At 47.6% G+C, this 27,979-nt stretch overlaps 3 protein-coding genes across 6 annotated transcripts in view; 2 read left to right on the forward strand and 1 right to left on the reverse strand.

Annotated features, from left to right (window-relative positions):
- The window catches only part of LOC119465198 (TNF receptor-associated factor 6-like), a 204,389-nt gene that overhangs the window by 141,251 nt on the left and 35,159 nt on the right, over nt 1-27,979 (reverse strand). The gene's annotated exons all lie outside the window — the stretch shown is intronic.
- The window catches only part of LOC119465199 (E3 ubiquitin-protein ligase PDZRN3-B-like), a 199,426-nt gene that overhangs the window by 89,609 nt on the left and 81,838 nt on the right, over nt 1-27,979 (forward strand). The gene's annotated exons all lie outside the window — the stretch shown is intronic.
- LOC125939950 (TNF receptor-associated factor 6-like) lies at nt 1,164-27,805 on the forward strand. The gene is made up of 2 exons (XM_049655549.1): nt 1,164-1,575; nt 26,361-27,805. The coding sequence occupies exons 1-2, from the start codon at nt 1,291-1,293 to the stop codon at nt 27,549-27,551; spliced, it is 1,476 nt and encodes a 491-aa protein (XP_049511506.1). The 5' UTR covers nt 1,164-1,290; the 3' UTR covers nt 27,552-27,805.

The following is a 27,979-nucleotide window of genomic DNA, read 5'->3' on the forward strand; positions in this document are numbered from 1 at the left end:
TTGAATCGAGTGACAGACATACAAAGTTTTTCGCGTTCAGGTAGCCCAAGGAAGACTATCGATGCTCCGGCTGCCTCACGAAAAGCGAAACGGCGTCTACTAAGGCCGAAATAGTGAGCTAAGTGTGCTTGCGCTGGCGCATGTCTTGTAGTTTCACACCGTCATTCCTCGCGAGGCGCGGCAAGCGTACGTGTAGTTTGGCCTTAATTTGAAGCCCACGCTTGACTTGCTCTAACTGACGCATGTCGTAAACGCGCCGAAGGGAACGCAATGGGTGACCTCGACATGTGCTACTAGTCATCACTTAGATCAAATGACGCGTGGGCTTGAAGATGCGCTTGTGAATACGGTGTTAGAGTGTTCTGTCGCATTCTCTGGCAACCTTATCACTATAAACATTCGAACAGCCTTTACAGATTGTTTTTTTAAGCATGAAATGATTTCACCTCCCGTTTTCGGCGACCTTCAAGTAACCTTGAGCCAAAAGCCAGAACCGTTATCCGGGCCTTCGAACGAGAACATCCGGGCATAGCTGCGAGAACAAGACGAGATCATCCGGGCAACCAATGAAATGTTAGGAAAATGCGGTCTGTGGCCCCCAACCCTTTGTACAGCACCGCATCACATACGTTAGATACTTCCCAAACAAGTTAAAAAAATATTGCTTGCGATTCCTTCCTAATGTTTGTTCACAGTATCACTCAAGCTGTAATTTCTAGTATACGCTGAAGTTTTATTTGTCATTCCAATAGCGACATTCAAAAGGCAGATGCAAAGGTTGCCTGTGCTCTTTTGAACGCCAGCGGTCCGTGAGTCGTGAGCGGTCCGTGACAAGAAGAAAAAGTAGCGACAGACGCTGGGCGCGCTGCACTGTTGGAAGAAAAGCGGTTGAAGGCGGTGGCACAACAGGCAGCAAATTACGCCATATGGTAGTCATGTGATGCTTACATCTACTCTTACGGGAAAGCCAGCGTTTCTTTTTTTTCGAACGTGTTTAATTCCAACTTGGGTACCTGATAAAGATCGCTCTTGGTGGCCCTTCTTGAGGTGAGGATGAAGCTGTCACGGAAATTTTCAAGAAATTGCTGATAGAACCACGCAACTATATAATTTCCAGACCGCTCCTTGCATGAAGCACAGCGAGCGGTGTTGGCAACGAACACGAAACGGGTGTGGCATTACTGGGAGTGATAACAACCGACAGTTCTAGAAATAGCGCGCTCCCGACGTTTGAAGTTTCCGCACAACCGTTGGCACAGCATTTGCCAGTAAACTGACGCGCTCTGCCTCATGGCTTCGCAAGGCCAGCGCTATACAGTGTTCGGGTTCTCACCCGAACTGGACTGGAGACCATTGCACTTCGTCGATTCCGCACCAGCGAACAGAATATGTGGTGTGTGTGGTCTGCTACCCAGAGTGAACATTTTTATGCCGTGCCGACACGTGCTGTGTCAAAGCTGTTATGAGCAATGCCTGCTCGAGGACGCACACGTCTGTCCACTCGACGGTTACCCGTTTCTTGAAGAAGACGCTCAGTGGGCGTACTTCCCTTTGGAGAACCTGCTCAGACGGAAGGTGAGAACACGAAGAACTCTTGTCTGTCATTTTATTGTGACTAACATTTTTGGAAATCTAAACATGGTCTTCAGTCCAACCGTTTTGGTAGGCCGATGTCCGAGATAGTGCGGTCCAACAAAACGGTGGAAACCGCATCGTGGTACAGACGTGCATGATGTGGCACCGGTGGTAATGTGAGCGCTCTCGCAATCTTTCCTCGTGACACCTACATTTTTGAGATGCTGTCGTTGAAACACTGCGCCTCTGGTCGGATAGGCAGTTGCAGACGTTGCACGTTGTTCGAAACTGTTTTTTTTTTTGTGAATTAGCGCTCAGTGTCCCAGCTGTTTCGCGGAGCGTACGTAAAGGGAGCACCAACTTTAAGGCAGAATGCAAGATACTGCCACAATTCAACACCTCCTAAAGCATGTTAAGTTCTTTCTTGTATAGCTACGGGGGCTCGACTTGCATATTTCTTTCCTTAGACATTCACATTTCTTGCCCATTAGCTCCTAAAGTACATTGAAAGCACAACGCCATTTTAATGCGATTAAAATTCTCCACCTACTTCAGGCACTTGGAACCTATCTATCTTGTGTCTTACGCCCAACGAGTGACCCACGTGTCTACTAGCTCGGCACATTAGGTAGGTGCTCGTGAACGTGGTGTGATCGTGGTTGTTCTATAGCTGTCATGACTGCTTCGTCATCCGACTCTCGCCATGCCGTTGTATTCGTCCCGTTGTTATAATGCCGCCGTCATACCATCGTGATGGTTTCAGAAACGTCGTGCTAATATCGTCTTGCCTCCTTCGCCGTTCCACTGGTGCAACCCTTTTTTGTTCATCATCATCATCATCAGCCTATATTTATGTCCACTGCAGGACGAAGGCCTCTCCCTGCGATCTCCAATTACCCCTGTCTTGCGCTGCGTATTCCAGCTTGCGCCTGCGAATTTCCTAACCTCATCATCCCACCTGACTTTCTGCCGTCCTCGACTGCGCTTCCCTTCTCTTGGTATCCATTCTGTAACCCTAATGGTCCACCGGTTATCCATCCTACGCATTACATGGCCTGCCCAGCTCCATTTCTTCCGCTTAATGTCAACTAGAATATCGTCTACCCCCGTTTGTTCTCTGATCCACACCGCTCTCTTCCTGTCTCTTAACGTTACTCCTAAGATTTTTCGTTCCATTGCTCTTTGTGCGGTGCCTTAACTTGTTCTCGAGCTTCTTTGTTAACCTCCAAGTTTCTGCCCCGTATGTTAGCACCGGTAGAATGCAATGATTGTACACTTTTCTTTTCAACGACTTACCCCATCGTAATCATGCGGTCGTCACTCAATCAGAATTATGCAGCTGTGGTCATATGATTGTCATCTTATTTGTGATCGTCATGCACTGGTTGTAGTACAACCTTCGACAATTCAGCTTTGTCAACCGATTCCCGCCATAGCGTCTTCGTGCAGCCATCGTCGCACAGTCGTATTTTTTCCTTTCTAGTCCTGTCTTCGTCGTCATAACCCCTTCGTCGTTCCGCCGATGTGATTCTTCCTCGTTTCATTGTAGGCATGCTATCGACAATAAATCGTTACTATGAGGCATTTGTAACATCGTCGTCACTGCGTCTTCGTGATACATTCGTTGTGACGCCGACATCGTGATGTCATTGTGGTCGTTGTATAGCCGCAATTCCAGCTTCGTCATATGAACATCATCATACCGTTACCCTCGTGGTCATCGTCACACCCATCGATGTCGTACACTCAGCGTAACCCATCTTCCATATGCCATCGTCGTCAGGTCAAGCTCATTAAGCCATCCTTATTACATTGTTGCCATGCCATCTTCGCCAGGCCGTCCTCCTTGTTCCATCGTCATCACTGTGTCGTCTTGCCGATTCGTCGTCATGCCATTATGGGCGACGCGCTTGTGTGAGTGTCATAGTAGATTCGGCCGGTCCCGGAGACAGTGCATGTCGCTCAGAGCCAAAGCTTTAAAAATCGTGGAACGGCCACTACGTATTCTAAATGAGTGTCCTGTGTCTTCAGGTTAAACGATGTTTTGCTAGATTTCTTGAATGCTAATCGCATTAACTTCGATTTTCATCGGGTGATGGTTTCTGCCTTCAAATCTTTTATTGCGACAGCAATTATAAGGAGACTCTAAGCGTATTTCTGCCGTCAGCGTCGTCGGTAGGTTCCGTATAAAGTCCAAGGGGGATACAATCGTCGCCGCGCGCCGTATGCGCGAGCGAAAGCCCGCGGGGGACGCGCGCTATCACGGAGAGGGAACGCACGGCGGAAAGCAAACGCGACCGTCGCGCGAAAGGCCGTGGGGGCATGGGAGGGAGGGAAGCGGGGCGACGCTGTGCTCCGGCACCAAAGGCGTATCTTGCAACCGGGCGTAAGGGGAACTTGCCACTCAATCTCCCACGCGAAAGCAAGGAAGCGGGAAGGCAGCACGGGAGGGAGGGAGGGAGGGAGGGGGGGGGGGGCGCAGCTTCTACTCTGCCAACAACTGCGCTCGTACTTCGCCCGCGGCTGTGGCGGTCGCCCGCACCGTCTGTTATCTCCACACGGCTCTGACCTTTGTATGCGCTGTGCATTCGCCACTCAGTTTCCGTTGAAACGATAAACCGCACGAACCTTCGCCCGCTGCGGCGGCTGCGCTTGCTGCCAGGGTTTTGACAGTCGTTGTATGCGGTCATTCAGTGAGATCTATTCATGTTTGGTTGTGCGCGCTGACACCAGGTTTGTTAATTTAGTTAGTAAGCGAATGTGTCCAAGTTTATGCAGCCGATAAAACTACTATCCCTATTCCGAATAGCTCTCCACTAAAATGCTATCGCAATTGATGCTTCGCATTTCGGGCGAAACTGCGGCAATTTTTTTTACTCGCATGCACTGGGTGCATTTTTTTCCTATGTCGATTTTTAGGGCCCCCGGCGCAGATACCAAATATTCCGCTTCTTCAACACAGAGACCTTACCTGCAGACATTATATTCTGGATTAGTTGCAAGTGCAGCAGCATTTAAGTTGAAAGTCGCGCTAATTATATTTTTAATTATTCGCATTGGTGCACATGTCGTAATGGCGGAATTTGAGGTGGTCAGCGCGCAAGACCTATTCAGTCGAACCAGTTTTGTAACTAGCATCAATTTGGAGATATACGATGTAAAATCAACGAAATGAGTTGGTGTCCTGAATACTACTCTCCAGCATTACATATATTCCCAGTGCAGCAACAAAATACAGATGACACCAAGGGATTTCTGGCCAATACTTTGACGTATATATTGAAACTGGTACTAGTTACAAAATTGGTTCCAACGGAAAATGCCCTGTATGTTAAGAGGCTTATTTTCACCATAGCAACATGTGCACTAAAGTTAACTATTAAAAAGATAATTGGCACGATTTTGTCAAATAACAAGTTATGTACTACTACTCGTTTAGAAAGTTATGTCCACCTCTTAAATGCAACCCAGATGAAGAAACGGATTGCGTAAACTCGTTTACCAGAGAACTCTGCAGCTAGGTCACTTGTCTGATTCTGCTTGTTTGGGAGCTTAACATCGGACCAGATGCTTCGTGGCCTCTCAATAACTCTTTAAGTATTGTACTTAATTATGAACAGGTTCTGACAAATCAATGATTTTTCATGACAAACCCTAAAAACGCATCACACATGCAAACCCAGTCTCACATTATTTAGCCTCAAAACAAGCGTCGCGAAACCTGACGCTAGCGGGGCGAAATTCGGTTTTCTTCAAGTTACCTCAGGCGGGTCACCATAACTGCAAAGAACACACATTGTGAGCACGGCATATACTCTTACATGATGTCCCAACTATCATGCACCAAGATTTTAAAATATGCAAATGCCACGTAACTGGACAGAACCAAGGTAATGTTGTTTGCCGTCGCTTGGATATAGATACCCAGATAATTTTTGCATTCCACCTAATTTCTTAATTAACCTTAATCGATTAATCAACTTTTCAAATATTATAGTTAAATGAAAAGTGTCAATGAGAAAATTGTAGGGCAACATGAAAAACTCCCGGTACAGCTTTCTGTTGCTCAATACGTGCTACATAACAGCGTTTTTCCGAGTGTGAAAGAAGCCCCCGAATACACGCAAAGTGCCTTGAGCGGCAAGTCGCGCGGCAATTTTTAGTGTATTCGCGGGCTTCTTTCATGTTCGGAAAAACACTTTTATGTAACACGTATTGAGCAAGAGAAAACTCTACCGGGAGTTTTTCATGTTGCCCTGCAATTTTCTCACTGACAATTTTCATCTAATCATAATATTGAAGAAGTTTAATTAAGAATAATTGTGATTATGCGGAATGCAAAAAAAATCTGAGTATCTTCAAGCGATAGAAGACATTACCTTGGTTCTTTCCAACTACGTGGCATTTGCATATATTAAAATCTTGGTGCATGACAGTAGGGGCACACTGTATAGTATGCTACGGGCACTGCATGCACACATCGGTGCTCCATGCATATCACGACGCACCCACAGTCTCTTAATTTGCTTGTACGACAAGATGTGGCATGTGAACTCTTGCGTATTGAGTGCAGCTTCAGAAACCACAGTACACCAAATTTTGACCACGCTATTATAATGTCGCTTTCAGCAGATCGAAAAGCGCAGGCGAGCTCTCGAAACAAACAAACATAGCCCTTACGCACGCTCCTTCCAAATTAACGCTACAAAAGATAGCCTCTAATAGCATAAATTATACGTGCAACATACCAGTAAATGTGGACTTAGCGTGGACGTCCGTAGGAGGGGAAAATCTGTAGTTTGCAAACGTCCATTTTTCGTGACCAAGAAGCGCAGCGCCGTAGAAACTGTGAGAAGCTGAGCCGATCAAGCAGCCACTGAACGTCTCGTCCCGCCAAACGGTCCCCCGAACAGCGCCTGCCTCTTGCCGCTTCCTTCCCCGTGAATACTTGCTGAACCGACTGCCGCAGACGATTGAGGCGACCTCCTTCTCCCTATTCTTTCGCTCCCCAATCCCGCCCTCCGCCTCCCCAAAGCGCTAGTCGGCGCCGACCAGGCGGTGACTTCTATTCGGGCGCCTACTACGGGGGCATCCTATATGATAGGCCAGCAGCGTCAGGCCAGCATGAAGCCGACGTCTCTGACCAGCCAAAACTTTCGTGCTCGGCATTATGCAGCCCTACGAATCCGGGCCAGCATCCATGGCCAAGCCAGCGCCAACGGTGTCGGCAACTTATTCGCATAACACGCGCCGGCACCGCAGCGACAGCGAGTAGCCGAGAAGCGCCGAGTCTACGTCCACGTTACCGGCACGCTAACTCGCCGCACGCCGTTTGCCATTCGCGGGCCGCCGTTCGACCGCGGTTTTGCTCGCGAGCGGCGAGATTTCCTTGGCGTACGTAGAGAGGATGAGACCGGGACTCATTTGTGCATCAGCCTCACCGACCGCCGCTGATCGCTCGACGGCGCCGATAATCGTCGCTAGGCCTTTTCCGGTTCCATTCAAAGCTAAAGCAGACGGCGCTTCGAAATGAATTACCGACGCTCACAATTAAGCCGCAATATTTTCTGATCGTTGTTATCGCTCGTCGCAATAATTGTACACAAAGAAGAAAAATACGCTGATATTAGCGGCGCCGTCGGCTGCGATGCGAGCACAGCCGAGCCGGTCGTCTCCCGTCGGTATCCGTACACTCAGCTGCAGCCGATGTTTTCGTTGCCGGTGGCGGAGGCGCGCAGCTTCGCGGTCCTCGATTGCCCTGTTGATCGTGCAGCGGGCGGGGCTCCGGCCGAACTGCCGTCTACTTTGGACACCTGTCGCGCGGCAGACTGGAGGCAGGCGGGTTCGTCGTCCGTATATGTGCCGCTAGCATCATGGCTATTGAGTGGACGTGCCTTAACCGGAAGTAGGCAGTGTTTTGAGAAGCGCGTGGGCGATGACGTTTGTCACGTGACATTCCGAGCAGCATTCGGCGAGGAGGGAGACCAGCCGACGAGGAGAGTAGCGAAGGAAAGAGCGAAACGAGGGAGGGCCGTTTTTCGATCATCAAACGCGCATAACTCCGCTATTACGGCACCATTTCGAAAAATTCTCGCGGCTACGTGTTCGTTGTAGACTCGAAGTCGGCTTTTTACGGCCCAAGCTCTTCAAGCCGACATGATCGACTCCCAGTGATCTGCCGAGCACCGCGCGATGGTCGGCCCTCGGCCAACTTTTCTTGGGTACGTTGCGCGGCTGCGAGCTGTCACGCGCACCCTATCTTGAAAGCGATCTCCACGCGGTTCTTACCTTTGTATGCACTGTGCTTTCGCCGCTCACTTTGCGTTGAAGCGATAGACCGCGCGAACCTTCGCTCGCTGCTGCTGGCGCCCTTGCTCACGCCAGCGTCTTGACATTGGTTGCCTGCGCTCATCGAGCGTGATCCATTTATGTTTGCTTGTGCGCGCTGACACCATGAGAGTGGCTTGTCGGGCTAGTTGGTACATGGTTATACTTGGAGAATGCCAGGAAACTTGAAAGTAGAAAAAATCGAGAAGCAGACATAGACACTTTGTCTATGTCTGCTTCTCAATTTTTTCTACTTTCAAGTTTGCTGGCATTCTCCAAGTATAACGCTGACACCACAATTGTTAATTCAGCGAGTAAGCGAATGTGTCCAAGGGCGATAAAATCGTCGCCGCGCACCGTATGCTGTATATGCGGGGGAGGCGTGCTTTCATAGAGAGCGAACGCACGGTGGAGAGCAAACGCGACTTCTCCGTCGCGCGAAAGGCCGTGGGTGGTATGGGGGGCGATGTCGTGCTTTGGCACCAAGTGCGCATCTTGCGACCGGGGCAAGTAAAGCCCCTATTGACCCTTTTCGCGGAGATCCCGTGGGCGCTGCCATGTTCGATCACGTGGTGACGCGTCCATTGCTTGCCTCAACAGCCTCCGTTGCCTCCATGCTTCCAATGGATGGGTATGACGCCGGTGTGGCTTAGCAAACCTCTGTTTCGGGAGATATCGTCGACAGTGACTGAGTGGACGACACGCAGATTTGGCACCAGCTTCAGAGAACACGCAAAAGTGCTTTCGGAGCTGATAAACTATGTCTAAACGGCGCGAGCAGCGTATATGGTGATTGTTCTAAAAGCGGGCTAAATACGTTGTCCAAGCTATCCAAACTTTCCGCTCAAGATTAGTGTGTTTTGGTCTTCTTTCTTTATTAGGCAAATATTTTGAAGCATGGGCTTGTCATTTTTCTGACTCAGTAAAGTTCCTCAGTGCGGTCACTATCTGATTATTTTCTGCCGTTAGATTTGTTCGTTAGAACGTAAGATTTGTTCTTGTTGCGCACAGGGCTTGAAACTTCTCTGTTCTGTACATTGTAATACTTTGTAGCAAATATTTATTATCGCTTGTAACTGGCTTACTCTTGTGGACCATCACGAAACATTTAGCTTCGACCATTCGTGCGCTATCGGTGTAGTACCCTAATTTAGTGTGCGTATATAGTGCGTGTATATTCAAGTCCGCGCCCATTTACTTATTCGTGGCCCGTTGACGAAATAGTGGGCGTGCCAGTTGGGGTCGATGTGTGTATATACTGTGAGCGAAACCTACTATGACAGGAAGCGGCGCTACTCCCTTTATCATTGTTTAACGAGCGGTACTCACTCTTGCCGACGTACGGGGTCTGAAGCCCTTTCTTTGAAGGTTCTTTATTTATTTATTTGTCCATACTGTGAACCCTTTTCTGGCTGTTACAAGGTGGGAAATACAATCTTATAACAAAACAGTTGCATGCGCAAAAATAATTAATAAATAATCATCTGTTAACATAGCACTTGCATACAAGCCATATATACACTTACGATTAGTAAAACATTTCCAAATTTCTTTCAAAGGAAACGACAGTCAACATTTTCAAAAACCTCGGAATTAAGTTTGTTCCAGTCAACAATTGTTTTCACCCAAAAAGAATGCTTAAAGACATCAACTCTGGAGGAATAAGGCATGAAATCACAGCTGTGATTAATCCTTGGTCATATTCTGCCAGGAGGTCGCAAGTACAGGCTGGGATCCACGTTTAGGCTTCGCGTTTGTAACTGGAACATAAATTTTAATCTAGCAACCCTTCGGCGCTCAGCAAGTGTCGAAAGGTTTGCCCTATCAAATAAGTTTGTAACGGATTGGGTTCGATTGTAGCAGGAAAATACAAACCTGGCAGCAAAACTCTGTGCTTTTTTAGTTAATTAATGAGGTATTGCTGGTATGTGTCCCAGACTATAGTTGCGTACTAGACTAGGGCGAACAATTTCCCGGTATGCACTTATTTTTACATCAGAACTGGCAAACTTCAATTTCCTTTTTAACAAGCCGAGCTTTCGCTGTGCGGATACACAAGTGATCGCCACATGACGGTTCCATTTTAGACCATGAGTTATAGTTATTCCAAGATATTTCTTTTGTACGTTTTATTATATCACCGCCATTAGCATAAGAAAGAAAGCGAGGGTTGTTTCTTATTTGATACAGTCATGCAAGCAGACTTCAGAAAGCTAATTTGTATATCCGATAATGTACACCAGTCATTAATAATCTGCAATGACTCATTCATTAAAATTTGGTCACTTGCTGCTTTTTAACCGGCAGAACACCAAACAGTCATCTACAAATCGTCGTATTTCAATCAGTGCGTTAATATTCATGGATATATCATTAATGTATATCAGAAACAATACCAGCCCCAAGACCGACCCCTGAGGAACGCCGGACGTAACTGGCAATGTTGACGACCGCTCATTAGAAATCTCTACGAACTGTTGTCGATTCTTTAAATAAACCAGAACCCATTGTACTATTTTTGGACTAAGACCAGTGTCATAAAGCTTGCGCACAAGTTTTGCATGGTAAACCCTGTCAAATGCCTTAGACCTCACGTTGATAAGGGGATTTATTAACAGAAAGCGACAGGCGAAAAACCAACGCAACTCCTAGGGAACAACCATCTCGGCGCCAACAGCTCGTGATCTGAGTTCGCGTTCTACATCGATAATAACGCCCCTCTACTGCTTGCTTCCTGTTCTTCTTCTTCTTCACTACAATAACCCCGGCGGCGAAGGGGAGCCAGCCTGGCGACTGAAGGCGATGGAACGATGAGAGGGTCGTGATGCGGCTTGAGGCGGCTGACATGAACCGTGTCGCGGCCAAGACGGCGCTTGTCCAAGGAGGGGTTAATTAGCTCTATGACATAAGTGACGGGAGACCGGCACTCGATGACGCGGTATGGCCCGTGGTACTTGGCAACAAACTTGGTAGTGAAGCCAGGAGAGTTGAATAGTAGTCTAAGCCAGACGAGGGATCCAACGGCAAAACTCTGCACACGCTGATCGCTGTCGCGGCGATCTTTCTGGAGGGCTTGACTGTCGGACGTGAACGAGCGGGCCAGCTGACGACACTTATCTGCATGCTGTGCGAAGTCAGAAATCGGACTGCCGGAGGCCTCAGGGCGATACGGTAATATTGTGTCAAATGTAGAGGACGGGTCACGGCCATATAAAAGAAAAAATGGTGAAAAGCCTGTCCTAGACTGTCTCGCGGTTTTTATGCGTAAGTCACAAAGGGGAGAACGACGTCCCAACTGGAGCGGTCAGAATCGATGTACATCGAGAGAATATCTCCCAGCGTGCGGTTGAAACGTTCGGTGAGGCCATTGGTTTGAGAGTGGTAGGCAGTAGATGTGCGATCAACAATACGACACGAGCGGAGGCGCTCTTGTATGACGTTGGACAAAACGACACGGCCTCTGTCGCTAAGCAGTTCCCGTGGTGCACCATGACGGAGTACGAAATGGCGCAAAATGCAGGAAGCGACGGCACGAGCACCAGCCGCAGGGAGTGGAGCTGTTTCTGCGTATCGCGTGGGATGTTCGACCTAAGACAATTATCCGGCGATTGCCAGAAACAAAGCACGGAAGCGGTCTATAAAGGTCGATCCCAATGCCTTCAAAAGGGCGAGCAGGACATGGTAAAGGCTGCAGCTGACCAGGTGTATGGGGAAACGTCTTCCGTTGTTGGCATGCGGGCGGGACCGAACATATTTACGGATAAATGTATACATCCCACGCCAATAGTAGCATTGGCGCAGCCGCTGATACGTTTTCAGCCCGCCAGCATGGGCATATTGCGGATCAAAATGGAAGTATGCGCAGACATCGGTTCGCAAGTGCTTTGGTATGACTAGCAGCCATTTACGTCCATCCGCCTGGTAGTTGCGGCGGTACAAAAGTGCATCGCGTATTGCGAAATGCATGGCTTGGCGACGAAGGGAACGGGGCTGGCTATCGGGTGAAGAGGCACAGAGAACTTTCAAGAGGGATGCGATTCACGGGTCCTTGCGCTGTTCCGAAGGCGTGTCTTTGTTGGTGAGAGCATCCAGCGAAAGGCCGCCGCTGAAGTAGGGCCTTCGTCGGATTGCACGGGTGATCAAGAGAGCATATCCGCGTCAGATTGCTTGCGCCCGGATCGGTAAACTACGGGAATGTGGAATTCTTGTACGCGTATACGAAGAGCCCAACGACCGAGGCGACCAGAGAGATTTTTAAGGGAAGCCAACCAGCAGAGTGCGTGATGGTCGGTTACAACGTCGAATGGCCTGCCGTACAAATGTCTTTGTTGTTTATGGCTAACGCAAAGTATTGAACTGTCTCGAACAACTGGGTCACGGTGGAGATGCGCCTACTTAATCCATGTTGTTTAGCATAAAATATTGTTTTTCGTTTCCATGTAATCTGTTATATACTTGCAGAGGATGTGTTCCAACAATTTACAAACAGTGCATGTAATATAAATAGGACGGTAATTGTTGACATCGAATCTGTCTCCTTTGAAGATCGGCACTACCCTGCCCATTAGCCAGTCATCAGGGAAAGTACCGGTGTCTCGTGATGCCCTAAACATTTGTAGTAGGAATTCTGCAACCCAGTCAATATAGCGTTTCAGAAATTAATTTAGTATATCATCTGGCCCTTATGACTTCTTACAATTTAGTTTCAATAGGCGCTCTAATACTCCTTCCTTCGAAATTTGAAATTCGTCTCCGCAGGTGTCCCGTGATTCCCGTATCGGGGGGTCGATTTGACCAGCCAGGCGAGAACACTGAGCAGAAGAAATGGTTTAATTCGTTTGACATGAGGTCTGGCTTGCGGGAAATGCTATCATTCACACGAACTGCAGTTATGGTTGGTTTTGAACCGGTCAGGTGTCTCCAGAATCGGTCCGGACTATTTAGCATGTAATTGGTCAAAGTTGTTGAAAAGAAAGTTGCCCTGGCTGTCTTTAATTCAATTTGAACCTGCACGATAAGAACAGATATCGTATCAGAGTTTCTTGGCGTTGCCTGCCGGGCGCGCCGTAGTGGGCGTTTCAAGTGAATAATGGTTTTAATGATCCACGGGTTTGCCTTTTTTACGCGTTTCCATCTGACAGGTACAAACTGCGATATACAATCTGCAACTGTTGACTTAAAATATGTCCAAAGACGCTGCACATCATTTTCCTGCGGTATCATGTCATGAGCTGTCTCTAGATGATCGAAGATTGATGTGTCATGCCCTTTGAAAATTTATTACATGCGTGTTACATTGTTTGGCAAAACCCTTATCGTCTATCCTAAGCGGGGCTGCTACGGCTTTATGGTCCGATATTCCATTTCCTACATAGATTTGGCAATTAAAGCTGTCATCACATAAAAATACCAGATCAAGTTTCGAATGGCATTAGCCCTGTATTCGCGTTGGTTCATGTACCACTTGAATTAGGCTATGTTTTGCCATTATTTCCAACATACAGTCCGCGTGTAGCCGGGACAGTACTTGATATGCGTGCGTTCCAGTCAACACCAGGCAGGTTAAAATCACCCATTAGTATTAACCTACTAGTATTAACCTTTGTTAGTTATGCTTACAATGTAATCATCAAGCTTCTGAAGAAACTCTGAGGAGCTGCTAGGGGCACGATAAATAACAGCAATTATTGTAATGAATATATCCATCAATAATTTGTACCATGTGCTATCGTGATCCTCAATGACGGGAAGTTGTTCGTACTTAATTGAGTTCTTGATTAACAAGGCAACGCCACCGCCCCTTGTTGTCCTGTCATTACGTATGACATGAAAAGAATTAGGGAAAAATTCTTCATTTTTAATGTCGGGTTGTAACCACGTTAACGTGATGCCAACCACGTGAGGGTCGTGTATTGAAGTTAAGCATTCGAATGGTTCGTGCTTATTAACAATGCTTCGCGCATCTATATTTAGTAGCCTTTTTATAGGCTTCTGTGGTCACGAATACTCATGCGGCCCAGATTGGCGGTTAGTGCGTGCTTCGACCCGCCTATTTGCGTCAAGTCCCACATATAAGCAACGGCGCCGATGAAGAGTTTATCATGCACGAGTTTTACCCTTGCGCCAGACTGCCGATCAGACAGCGCTGAACGCCAAAGTAGCCTTCGTTTTTGCACTTTTTCTTTTGAGTAGTCATCAGATAGTGTTATCTTCGTACCCTTAAGTTTTTTTGCAGTTCTTCAAGATGACAATTTTCTCATTGTAGTTATGTAGCTTCAGGATAATGGGTCTATCTCGGTTTGCCTTCTTTTGGCCGAGCCTGTGAATCCTCTCCACTGAGGACACTGCCACACCAAGGCGGTCACCAAACACACCCTTAATTACTTTGTCTTCTATGTCTTTGTGCGTCTCATTTGGGCTCTTCTGTGCACCAAAAACCATAAAATTATTGCGTCTAGCTCTATCTTCTAAGTCTTTAATTCTTTGCTGCTGTAATCTGATAGTGCACTCAAGATCGCGCACATTACGGTAAAGTGCAAGTAGCTTAGTGCATGACTGCGCCACCGTGTCTAGTTTGACCTCAAAACGTGCAAGTCTATCATCCATCAATGCCTGCTTGTCCAAGATAAGCTGAAGCGTATCCTCATTTGAGGGGCCAGGATTACTCTCTATATCTCCCGCCACCAAAAGTTGCAAGTAACACCACAACGTGCACAAAATTTCAGAGCATTTCAATGGGAGCGGCAACACAATTAGACAAAGCCTATTAGAACGGAAACCATAAACAGGAGAACAGTAACCAACCTGGAAAGCAAGCAAGCAATGTCTTAGCGAAATGGTCGCTTCGGTGCTGCCGCTCCCACTGAAGAGAAATGGACGCAGGGAAGGCTTTATTCACTGCGGGAACCCCGTAGACGTGCCTCTAATTGGCAGGCTCCAGTTGTCATCAGACGTCATCAGAAGCAATCGGCGTTGACGTTTCCAAAACATAACACGTGCTGCCTGTAGTACTTGACACTGCGCTTTGGAACATTAGCGGCAGAATCTGCAAAGTAAGCCAGCAATGTCTTAGCGACATGGTCGCTTCGGTGATGCCGGATGAGCAAATTTCTGTATTCTCGAGGAAAGCCGTACAGCTCTAACTGCCGAAAACACGTGCGGACAGTTGCAGCAGCTGCCCTCGAACTTGGCCACACATATTCATTACATTCCTTACTGTCGCCGTCACTATTTTTGCAGCCAACTACTGCGTATGTCTTCAATCCAGCATGTCTGGAGCACAGTGCGTTAGCGAAAACTCAGTTGCATTTCTGACAGCTGATCGCAAATATGCAAGGTAGAAACGGTAATGGTTTCGTATTCGTGCGCGGTCGCTCAGGCAACGTACGGTGGGCCGACGAAAGCGCCATCTCGTTTCTCTAGAACAAGCTGCTCCACGAAAAGGGTCAATATCTTCGGAAAAGTACCGCCATGCTTTGAACAACGCCGCTTATCTCTCTCCTGTATCTCTGGTTGGACGATGATCGCGCGCGCTTTTACTTCTTTATATTTAGTTTTTTCTTCGCCTCAGAGCCATGTCGAAAGTCACTCGCAGGCGAATCTCGCATGGTGAAAGAATCTCGCAGGCGAAAGGAGGAAAGCGGGAAGGCAGCGCGGGAGGGAGGGGGTGCGGCGCCTGCTCGCGAGTAACTGCGTACTTTGCGCGGCGGCGGGCGGTCGCGCCTACTGTATCTTGAAAACTATCTGCAACAAGGCTCCTACCTTTGTACGCGCTGTGCTTTCGTCGCTCAGTTTCCTTTGGAGGGATAGACCGCACGCATGAAGCTTCACTTTTTGCTGCCGATAGTATAGTTGTCTGCGGTCATCGAGTGTGACCTGTTCATGTTTGGTTGTGCGCACTGACACCATGCTTGTTAATGCAGTTATTAAGCGAATGTGTCCAAGTTTATACAGCCGATAAAACTAATATCCTTACGCCGTATAGCTCTCTACTAATTTGATATCGCAATTGATTCTTTGCCTTTCGAGCGAAAGTGCGACTTTGTTTTACCTTGTCTCTCGCAACAGATTGATAGATTTCCCACAATATCAAATACACACTGTGATAAGTACTAGTTGAAAAGATAGCAGTACAAAACAATTTCTGACAATGCACAACTACATACGTCCAGAAGAGTGCTCAGTTCGTGATTGTGGTAAAGCGTGCTTGGTAATGCTTAGGTGTAATACTCAACCTTAATAACGCTAAAATACAATGTGATCTGTATTTTTTACTGACACCAACTTTGTTTATCGTGTTTTTCCCGGGGACCACAGTTAAGCACTAGCAGCTTACTGTTGTCGCCCATCACAAGGCGCGGCTGCACGATTTGGAAGTTATTCGAATATTATCGTTGATGCTATCTGTGCGTGTTCTCGTCCAAAGTTATGCATCAAAATGAATACGCGAAGCGAATTGTGTTGAACTTTCTGGAAAGTACGGGAGCAGCAGCGATTACGCTGGAACCTTCTGCGGGTCATGTACAAAATCCGATGCGCTTGACGCGCAGATGAGATTTTCGACGATTGATGAGTGCGCTCGCAGCTGTCATTGTGCAACTTGTCTTGCTGGGCAGGTTCGCCCAATTGAGTTAGTTTCATGGCTTCCGTTGGGGCTTTGTGGTTTCTCATGTTGCAGCGCGGCCTCCTCCTTATAGAATTTGTCGAGGGATCAAATACATGAATCATAACTGTCATTGCCATTGCGAATGCCATTTTATATTAGATGCTGCAAACGAATTATTGAACGCTACGCACTGTAAATACACGTACAGTATGTATTTTTTTCATTACATATATTCGTATGTCCCCCAAATTGTGGCAGAAATAACTGATATTAATGTTCCGAGTTTCTTTTTTGAGTATTTAATAAGTACAGAAAATATCACGCGAAGTTTAGACCTATATCATTACAAAACCAGCAACGCAGCGCATGCAGCTGATATGAAAAACGTAAAGGCCACGAAATTAACAAGTTGAGGATGAATATTTTGATGAATCTATGTCATTCAAGAACCTTCTTTACATCTTTGTACATATGCAATGGCCAGGGAAAAACCTCAATGACCATGTCCTTCGTTGCAATAGATTGCGCAGGATCAGCTGTTGCCGGTCGTGTAATGTAATTGCACTGAAATTATAGTCGCAACAATGAGTACATATAAAAAGCAGTTCTGCAAAATATACATTAGAAATGTGGAGATAGCATGGAATATACAAATGCGAAGATACAACTTGATAAAGGGCAAAAAAATGTCGCTGGAAACAAAGTTCACTGCTTGTATACACAAAACCTCGCAACAAGATATTTAAATGTACGCATAAGTCTCCAATAAATCTACGTATCTAAGCAAACGTCACTGTATATAATGCGTCAAACAAGACAAATAAACATGTGGCTCAGTGACATACAGTAAACGTTACGCATAGAAAGACAGACGATCCAGGCAAGAATCAGGCCGAATCCAGGCCGCCAACTATGATCGCAGAAATCGTGATTTGTACTTGGGCCATGCTGCGGTCGCGACAGCACCATATGGGTAGAAAAATAGAGGAAGGGGCAGAAATCAGCACGAAAATGTGCATTTCAGCTGCCTGCGCAGCGACAACAATTATTATGCACCCAAAATCGAAGAAGGCTATTGCTTTGTTTCAAAAAAGAAGTAAAAACAGGTAGGCAAAAAGGAAAGAAAAGGACAAACGAAAGCCACAGATGATGCGGCAAGTTGAACTACCCAATATCCGAGTGTGTTTGTTGGGAAACGCTGCATGGGCCGGGCTTTCAATGAGCAAGGTTGGTCAAATTTGGTTATTGATGTCCTTGTAATTTTCGTATTCGCACGATAATTTTGATCATGATGCTGTCACAATAAATGTTGAAAATTTCTGCCGTTTTAAAAGCTAACGAAAAGTCATAAGTTTTCATAATTACGAGTTTATGGACCTGTAGGCACAGAGATTTTTACTTGAATTGATTTTTGCTACTTCGTTGTCTAAAGGACAAACTTCACTCGGCGGGGAAGTTTAGCGAAGCGGTCAATGACTTCGGACACGTTGATGCCGACGTCTCTGTGGGCGTATAAAAGATCCAGCCTAACCATGCGTTCCTAAGACATTGCAGAGCGCTAGTACTTTTTTATTAATCTCATGTTTGAAAATATTTGCTCTGTGCTGGCAGTGGTCACGAGAAGGGTAACTAGAATATTTAGCAGTTTCTAGATTTACATAGAACGTCCAGTCGCAATGAGAGAAGGCATCTATTCCGGTGCTAAAACCTAAATACAATTATTCGATGTCGTTGGCATCCTTGTTTAGATACCTTGCACAAACAGTAAGCTGTTCGATTCCAGCAATATACGTCGTTTCGTCAGCAAGTATGGAGAAGTAGCTGCAGCGTTTACTTTTGCATCTAGGCTTTCTTTGATAATTTCACCACATATTTCTATAATTTGGCTTTGTGCAACTGGGCTTAAATACGAGGCATTACTGGGGCAACTTTCCAAGTGGTTCTTGAGATAGGTATCTCCACAATCAGCTCGCATGCGAAGAAGCGCTTTGAAAATACTAGTACTTCCAGCCGAGGCTTTGCTTTAATCCATAGGATCACTGTGCCTATGGCCACGGAGAGCCCGACTTTGTCGCCCGCAAAAAACAACTGTCTCAATAATAGGCCGCTAACTTTCTTCTGTTTTCTCTTATTTTACTTTGCCTGCACTGGTCCAGCTGATTCGATGACATTGGACGCGCTTCCTGAAAATGTTTGGAGAAATTTATCAGCTGCCAGCTGACAGTCACGGTGATATTTAGTATTTTCGTGTATGGAAGATTGCGAGCGCGTGCTTTTATCTCTGGAACGGGGTGAATACGAGGGCTCCAGTGCGCGCTTGTTGGCCCAAGTGTATAAGAACATTAAACCCGTAAAGTTCCAGAATTGAAAATCGAAACCACGCCTTTGGAAATATCAGTGCACCTTTCGCGTCAAAAGTTTATGAGAATTTTATACCCACAAAGTTCGGCAGTGAAATCCATGCGCTCCGTAGATTCCACGGCCGCTGCAAGATGCCGTGATGCGCCCGCTCGCTATCGAAAAGCCCTTGAAACTTTGTGCTCGGCTGGGGCTCCTTGCGTTATGTGACTCCAAGTGCAGAAGCGTTGCCACGAAATCCAGCCCGAGTTCGCAATGTTCGTACCGAAATGTCATTTCGAGTGTGAAAAAGACATTGTAGACAAAATACCGAATGATTCTAGGCGCCGATGGTTGTTGTGGTGGCCGCCGGGAAAAAATTTCGGGGGAGGGGCTGAACCCCCATCAGCCCCCCCCCCCCCCCCATGTGAATAACAAGGTAAGGTGGCAAGTAAGAATGACGGCAGCAAACTAGAGATGGGTCGCTCAGGAGCGAGCGGGATCTTGTGAGCGGCTCTTTTTAAAGAGCGAGTGAGCGGTCGTTCAGTAAAAATGAGCGGCGGTTCTTTTGGAGAACAAGCGGCCACCACAACAACCATCGGCGCCTAGAATCATTCGGGATTTTGTCTACAATGTCTTTTTCACACTCGAAATGACATTTCGGTACGAACATTGCGAACTCGGGCTGGATTTCGTGGCAACGTTTCTGCACTTGGATTCACATAACGCAAGGAGCCCCATCCGAGCACAAAGTTTCAAGGGCTTTTCGATAGCGAGCGGGCGCATCACGGCATCTTGCAGCGGCCGTGGAATCTACGGAGCGCATGGATTTCACTGCCGAACTTTGTGGGTATAAAATTCTCACGACACACTACCAGTTACAGAGACGCGTATACCCATTCCCTCACGCTAGGTTAGACAGGGCGCAAGCAGTACACTACATGCAATTACAAACTGATTCTTACATAAACCCAATACTCATGCACGCCATGTATCCAGACATGTACACAACAAACAGATGCACATCCTGTGGCGAGGTTGCCACACTTAATCACATGTTATGGGAATGTCAGGACATAACAAACAATTCGGGCAGTGTCGACACCTCCGTCTCTTCCACCGCCAGCCTCCGCGCACGTTGGAAGACCGCACTGCTCAGCTTGAACCTGACAGTACAGCTCTGGGCCGTCCAGCGAGCCGAGGAAGCCGCTTCGAGACAAGGTCTTGGAACCGCGTCCGCGGCGGGTGCCCAGACCCACTAAAAATACGCCGGACTCAAATCTTATCGATTTGATGATAAAGTTTACGTTCTTATTCTCTTCTTTTGGAGAAAGGGAGCCGGTTCTCTCGCGTTAAGAGAGCCGTGCCGATGCGTTCCGTCAGAGCCGGGTCTCCTGCTGGGTGCGACTTCCGCGCCATCTATTAGCGGTACGAGCAAGCAACCGCCCTCCCGCCCTTCCTCGCAAGAGTCGCCTTCACCCCCTCACCTTCGGCTGAAGAACGAAAGAACCGCCGCTCACTTACTGAGCCTCGGCTCCCTCGCTCTTCAAAAGACCCGGCTCGCAGGAGCGCTCAGGAGCGAGCCGCTCTTTTCGCCTCGGCTCCCTCGCTCTTCAAAAGACCCGGCTCGCTCCTGAGCGCTCAGGAGCGGGCCGCTCTTTTGAAGACCGAGGGAGCCGTGGTTCAGTAAGTGAGCGGCGGTTCTTTCTCTCCTTGAATGAGCCGTGCCGAACCGTTGAGAGCTGGGTCTTCTGCTGGGTTTCGATGTTTTTCGATTTCTGACCGACGAATGGTGGCCAGTGTGGGCCGACTCGCGCTACTGGTACTCGCTCGCAGTGCGTGGTGTGCGCAGCAGTCCCCTTGGTTTTTTGTGCGTGTTATGGTGTGGCACCCGATGCCACCGAGGGGAGAAGTAAAGAAGTCGTAATTGGCAATTGGCAAAGTTGCCTGCTGCTGTTCGAACGATGTCGCACGACTCTCACCGATCGCACATCTTGCGCTGGTCCAATAACATTTCGAAGATGGTCTTCCGTGTCTTTAAAGAGCCCCTAAACCACCTCAGATATTTTTGAACATTTCAAGTAAACGCGCATCGAGTTCAGAATGCCGTCACGATCAACGATGCCAAACGCTGCAGCGATATGCGCTGCGGGAGCGCCACAAAAAAAAAAAAAAAAAAATGCCGTTCTCCTCCCCTTGCCTTTCCGGTATCCCCAGCGGTCGTCACGATGTCAGCAGGGGGAATCTGGTGATGTCAACTGCGGAAACGATGTCCATTGGTTGAACAAGAACCTACGACTTCCGGTTAGTCTGCTAGCAGGTACGCGCGCTTTCTGCTCTTCCTCGTCGTGTTGCTCGTTTGTACGCCCTTGCGAATAGGTAATTACAGCCCGCAACGCAAGTGCCAAATCGCTCGCGTTCCAACAAAGTCGTGCTTAGCGGTCTGATCAGCTGCGCGAACAGAGTGCGACAGTGTTGGCCTTTCCAGACGTGCGCGCAACAGAGGGTCTATAGCAGTAGACTTCGCATAACACGGGCCGGCACAGCAGCAACAGCGGGTAGCCGAGAAGCGCTGAGTCCACGTTACCGGCACGGTAACTCATCGCACGCCGTTTGCCATTCGCGGGCCGCCGTTCGACAGCGGTTCTTGCTCGCGAACGGCGAGATTTTCCTTGCCGTACGTAGAGAGGATGAGACCGGGACTCATTTGTGCGGCAGATTCACCGCCGCTGATCGCTCGACGGCGCCGATATCCTCGCTAGGCCTTTTCTGGTTCCCTTCAAAGCTAAAACGGACGGCGCTTTGAAATGAAATACCGACGCTCACAAGCCGCATTATTTCCTTATCGTTGTTATCGCTCTTCGCAATACTTGTACACAAAGAAGAAATATACGCTGATATTAGCGGCGCCGTCGGCTGCGATACGAGCACAGCCGAGCCCGTCGTCTCCCGGCTCCAGCTGATGCTTTCGTTGCCGGTGGCGGAGGCGCGCAGGTTCGCGGTCGTCGATTGGGCCATTGATGGTGCAGCGGGCGGGGCGCCGGCCGAACTGCCGTCTACTTTGGACACCTCTCGCGGGCAGACGTTCTACGGCACTGGCGGACGGTTCGCCGTCGGTATATGTGCCGCTAGCGTGGACGTGACGGGAAGTATGCAGTGTTTTGAGAAGCGCGTTGGCGATGACGTATGTCACGTGACCTTTCGAGAAGCACTCGGCGAGGAGGGGAGACCAGCCGATGAGGAGAGTAGCGAAGGAAAGAGCGAAACGAGCGAGGGCCGTTTTTCGATCATCAAACGCGTATAACTCCGCTATTATGGCACCATTTCGAAAAATTCTCGCGGCTACGTGTTCGTTGTAGACTCGTGCATAACTGCAACACCACTACTAAATTTCGACCTCTGGGTGGTTTAGGGGCCCTTGAACGACAAGAGGTTAACGTACAGTTTACGTCCTGGTCTTCATTTGTGTAATTAGGGTAGTCATGAAAATATCGCGCATGACATCCAATTTAGTGCATTTTCTCAGCGTGTATCATTAGCACGTCAATAAAACGAGGCGAATGATCTGTTGTGTTGTAATAGAACTTGATTTTTTTTTCTTTTTTGTTTTAACCTTTTTCACCGTTCTCTGCTACATCGCGTGGCTGTTGACGTGAAGTAATTCATGCATCATCCCCAAATCTGCGTCACTGCTAGCGGAGGCGGCTATTTCCGAAAGTTTTATTTTTTTGGTTATTTGAGAAAAATGTCGAAGTTTCGCCAGAAAGGCGAAGCATCAATTGCGATAGCAAATTGGTAGAGAGCTATTCGGAGTAGGTATACTAGTTTTATCGGCTGCATAAACTTGGACACATTCGCTTTCTAACTGAATTGACAAGCCTGGTGTCATCACGCACAAGCAAACGTGAATAGATCACACTGAATGACCGCAGACAACGACTGTTGGCTGAGTAGAAGCTGCTCCCGCCCCCCCCCCCCCCCTCCCTTCCACGCTGCCTTCCCGTTTTTTTTTTTTTTTTTTGGTTTTGCGTGGGAGACTGCGTTGCCAGTTCCCCTTGCGCTCGGTTGCAATATACGCATTTGGCGCCGTAGCACAGCGTCGCCCCGCCTCCCTCCCCCCCATACCCTCATGGGCTTTCGCGCGACGGTCACGTTTGCTTTCCGCCTTGCGTTCGCTCTGCGTGATAGCGCGCGTCCCCCGCGCGCTTTCACTCACGCATACGGCGCGCGGCGACGATTTTATCGCCCTTGGAATCTATACGGAACCTCACGGCGACGACGACGGCGACGCCGGCGGCAGAAATCCGCTTGAAGTGTCCATATATTTGCTATCGCAATAAAAATAGTCGGAGCCGTTCACGTTGTGTTAGAGGATGCTATCTTTCACCATCACTAGCTGAATGCCTTCATCATTTCCATATAACGTATCCACATAAAATCCGAAGTCGGTCCGCAGGCACAACTGCTCTTCAAGTTTGTCCTTGTTACCGGCTGGTTTGTTACGAGCATGTTAACCCCCTTCCCCCCCTCCCCCCCCCCCCCCGCCAGACGCTCGAGGCCGCGTCTCCATTGAAGTGGAGAAGGTCTCCATTGGTCATACTCCTTATTCGAGTACAAATTTAAATAAACTATCCCGGGTGCTGCCCGAGAATGCGCTTAGCATATATGTGGCACTATGTTCCACTAATTGTTATGGCTGGCGCTCCCCTTACGTGCCTTCAGCCTTAGCCGGACAAACCAGGTACTTTGAGCGCCAGCTTCAGTTCGGAACCCTGTTCGAAGCCCCGCCAATGACCAGTTCGAAACAGTGTGCTGCGCTGGCGACCAGAAGCGCAGGGTATCATGCGACAGAATCTGCGTCTCCGACCAGAGGCTCAGCATCTGAACGACAGCTACTCGAAACGCTAGATGTACATGCGAGAACGACTGCTGTACCACAATGCGGTTTTTATCGCTGCACTAGACTCCACTATTTTCAGGTTCGACCCACTAAATCGATTAGACGAGATATCACAGTCAGCTCCAGAAGAATGCCAAACGCATGAAACATTTTTGTTGGCCAATACACATAAATTAGGATCTACTAGTATTGCATGGCAGGTCTAACACCAGCTAGATAGCACAGGCCTACGCACACCGATGTACGACGTTTTGCTACCTGGTCCGAAATTTCAATTGCTAAGGCTGGCGTGACGAAAGCGGTGACGTCAAAATCGCTGTTGCTTACGCGGGAGCATCCCAATTAAATTTTATGGCGTCCGTACCAGGCAGCATGATATCATGATCGGAATGCGTAGGCCTTGTGTGGTGTTGGCAGGTGGGGCTTGCATCCCGAATTTTCGCGTCAACTCTCAGTATTGGAAATACTTGATACTTGCGTTGTCTTATCGGCGACGATACAATGGCCGAGAACAAAATAATGGTAATTTTCCCAAAGGCTGACCACAATAACGCGCCTAAACCCATTCCATACAGTTTCGCGTGCGTCTGACTTCATATCGGTGATGGCTATTTAATGCAGTCGGTTCAGTTTTGTATTTTTTTTTGTCAAGGATTAAAGGTCGGTACCCTTTTGGATACCAACGGAATGAAGGGGATAACCTCTTTAGCCAGTTGTTTCCACCAGTCCGCTTTTCGCCGATGTGCTTGCATGCTTAAAGAGAATGGCGGAAACCACAGACAGACAGACAGACGGATGGACGCACGGACGGACGGACGGAGAACTTTATTAACTAGGTCCTGAGAAGCCCTGCCCTAGGGCAGAGCTGTGGGCCGCTCCCACGTGGGGACGGGTAGGCCGAGCCTAACCGCCGCATCGTGGGCTCTCTGGACAGCCCAAACAGTTCTGAGCTCTGGATGGCAGAGCTCCATTCTTCTTCCGTGACGCGATTGGGCCCCTGGAACGAGGCGCATCGCCAGAGCATGTGTTCTAGATTGCTAACAGCCGCACAGTCGGGGCAAGTAGAGGTAATACCTCTGGAGTGATCGAATGAAAAAGGGCCAAGTTGAGATACGACTTAGTGTGAAGCATGCGTAAAGTGGACGACAGACACTCTCATTACTTTCATTTCAAGTGGGACACTCTCATTACTTTCAACGAAATCACTAAGCACTATCACCTGGGTAGGAGGACTTATCCTCCACCTCACAAAAAACTGGCTAGACCTCTGTCGTCCACTTTACGCGGAAACCGTAGGAAAATCACAATCTGCGGGCCTTTTTGAATGTACGGGATGCTTTTTTTATGGTTAATTGAAAAATTTTTTCTATCAACTCGGGATATGCACCACAATTGAACTTCAACTATATTACTGTGAGCGGCAGACAATATTTGCAGAAATTAAAGCGAATATTTGACCAAATAACGAATTTGTGCTAATAACCGTTTAACTAATAGCTTTGCTCCACATATGACAATTTGTGAATTGTAGCCGGTAACTTCCACATTCATGTTCACGCGGAAAACATTTTAAAGATGACACCAGTTTCGCGATGTGCGTTGCAAGAGTTTGCGACCGAATGCATTGGCGTCCCAGTAACATCGAGCTTCATTGCATAAAAACTCGTTTTGTTGAAAAGGTAATATAAGCAGTGCAGTGCATTTTCACGGCAAGTTTGATGGCACCTATCTCAAAACAGGTGCGAGTTTCAAAATTCGTTCCAAGTGAATGAGGCTGCTGAAATCACTGGCTTCAATTTGTGTATTGCGAAATGTGCGCTAAAGCCATTATTACAAATCGTAATTCGTGAAATTTGGGTATTTATGCGTACTCATTGTGAGTGTAAGTAACGCATATCGCTTCAAATGTTCCGGCTCGATCAGTAGATTTGTGCTAAATGTCACTGGCGTTTTTTGAAAAACTCTCTTAACTTTAAAACGAACCACATGGTATATTTGTATATTAGACGGTTGTTCGAGGGACATTTGCACGTTCATTCGGCGCTCTGTTGTCGTCACGGAGCTTCATTACGTAGGATCATTGCGCGGCACTTGCTTAACTGGTGAAAGGCGCGGCACTAACCCGCTGTCTAGCTGCTAACACATGTATTGCCCGCCGTGATGGCTTAGCTGCGGTGGCGTCGCCGTGCTAAGCATGAGGTCGCAGATTCGATTCGTGGTCGGCCGGATTTCAATGGTGAAGTGCAGAAATGGTCGAATACAGAGAATTCGGTGCACGTGAAAGTAGGGCCGGTGGTCAGAATTGAACTCGACCCTCCCTCCACGGCATGCCTCTTAACGATACCGTCGCTTTCGCACATAAAGCCCCAGAATTTATTTTAATTTAACACTGGCATTGATAAACATTCACCGTGGTTAAACAATGCGATTGCTTACGAGTTGAAAAGAATGTATATTTCATTTTTGACGCCGCCTCTAAACCGAGGGGCTTGAAAAGGTCGCGCAGTTTGCCAGCAATATGTCATAAGGTAAATTTGCAAGTGTTGGAAGAGGAGCAATAGTGCTATGATAGCCGGAGTTATTCCATGTTACTTAAAAACATTTATTATTTTGCAGGTAAAGTGCTGGAATGAGGACCATGGCTGCGAGGCGGTGTTGTCTGCTTCAAACCTTCACAAGCATTTTTACGAAGAGTGTAGCTACCACTCCATGCGTTGTCCTAAATGTTCAGCGTTCGTTCTGTGCAGTAATGTGTGCGCCCACAGAAAAAACAATTGCAACAGCTATGCAGCTCCCAACATGGCCGACCATCCGAACCCATCGAACGAGTCCATGCAGAAAGCAGTGTTTGTGGCTTTGGAAGCAATATTGGAAGAACGTGAAGCAGATATGAGATCCGGGCTTGAAAAATTACTACGCGATAGCAGCACGCACTGCAATAGACTAAACGAGCTTTCCCACAATATCAATGCATTAAGCGAGACAGTGGCAGATCTGTCGGAGAAAACAACGCGTAAAACTAATGATGATAGCCAAGTTGCACGATGCGTAAGCGCTTTAAGTGAAAATGTCGAAGCAGCTGTGCAAGCGACAGCTAGAAAATGTCTCGAAATGTTGGAACAGAGCAATACCGAGCTAAGGAGACATTTTGCCACCGACCGCGACCTACTACAGATAGTTTCCCGCACTGTGAGTGCCTTACAGGGTACACTTTCGAGAGAACTGGAGCGTGTCACGGAGACGATCTGCCGAAAGTTGAACACCAGCACCAACCGTATTGCTACATCAAAGGTTCAAGAGAGGGAAAGCGGCCATGTGGCATCAGACGTGAAAAGAGTTCTCCTCGGACACAACACACTGAATGTTAAACACTACGAGTTTTATGTGAAGGGAATGAAGTCACTTAAGGAAACGGCAATGTCAGTCGGCTGGGCCGGATACTTGACCGATCCCGTATACCTCGGCGGTTATTACATCTCCCTGGGTTTGTTTATGAAGAAAATTGAAAGTTCTGTATTTGTGTACGGGCATTACCGTCTGCACAAGGGTGCGATCGACGAATTCCTGAAATGGCCATTCAATCATTCCGTCAAGCTTACCTTCGTGAATTTTTCAACAAATAGGATCCGCGAGTTTTCAGATGAGACTGGCAGTAACCTCGAACATTTTGGCGGGCCTGCAGTAGCGATGAATAGAAGCATCATTTTTAACTATAACTGTGACGTAGAAGATCTCGAACGTGAAGGCTATATTGAGAATGACCAGCTCTGGGTAAAGTGGGAGCTTATGCCTCGTAAGTCTGAATAAATCTTATGCTTGCTGGTGTAAAAAAGAGTATATTGTGTACAAACGATTAACATCAGTAGGATTTACCATTGTCGTCTTGTGACGCGGTTAATATTGGTGGTGTACGAATAGCGAATGTGATCCAACACCCAAAATAATGTTAGTATTTCTTTGAAGAGAGCCTAGGGATCTTAGCCGCTTTCCAGGTTCTCGCGCCTTTCATGTTATCACGTAGTCAATTTGTAACCATTTTTCTTTAAATGTGCGTTATACAAATAAATGTAGCACAAGTGATGGCCTGTTTCTTTTTTTTTTGATAAGTCCAACCATTCAGCGTATTCTGAAGAGAGCTGATAAGCAAGGTTCATTTACCATATGATTTCGCGCAAAGAACGTGTGCTGTTCTGCCAATAATCGTTTGAGTGAGTATTGGCTAAACCAGTAGCGTG

The sequence above is a fragment of the Dermacentor silvarum genome, chromosome 9 (assembly GCF_013339745.2).
Source record: "Dermacentor silvarum isolate Dsil-2018 chromosome 9, BIME_Dsil_1.4, whole genome shotgun sequence".
NCBI classification, from domain to species: domain Eukaryota; kingdom Metazoa; phylum Arthropoda; class Arachnida; order Ixodida; family Ixodidae; genus Dermacentor; species Dermacentor silvarum.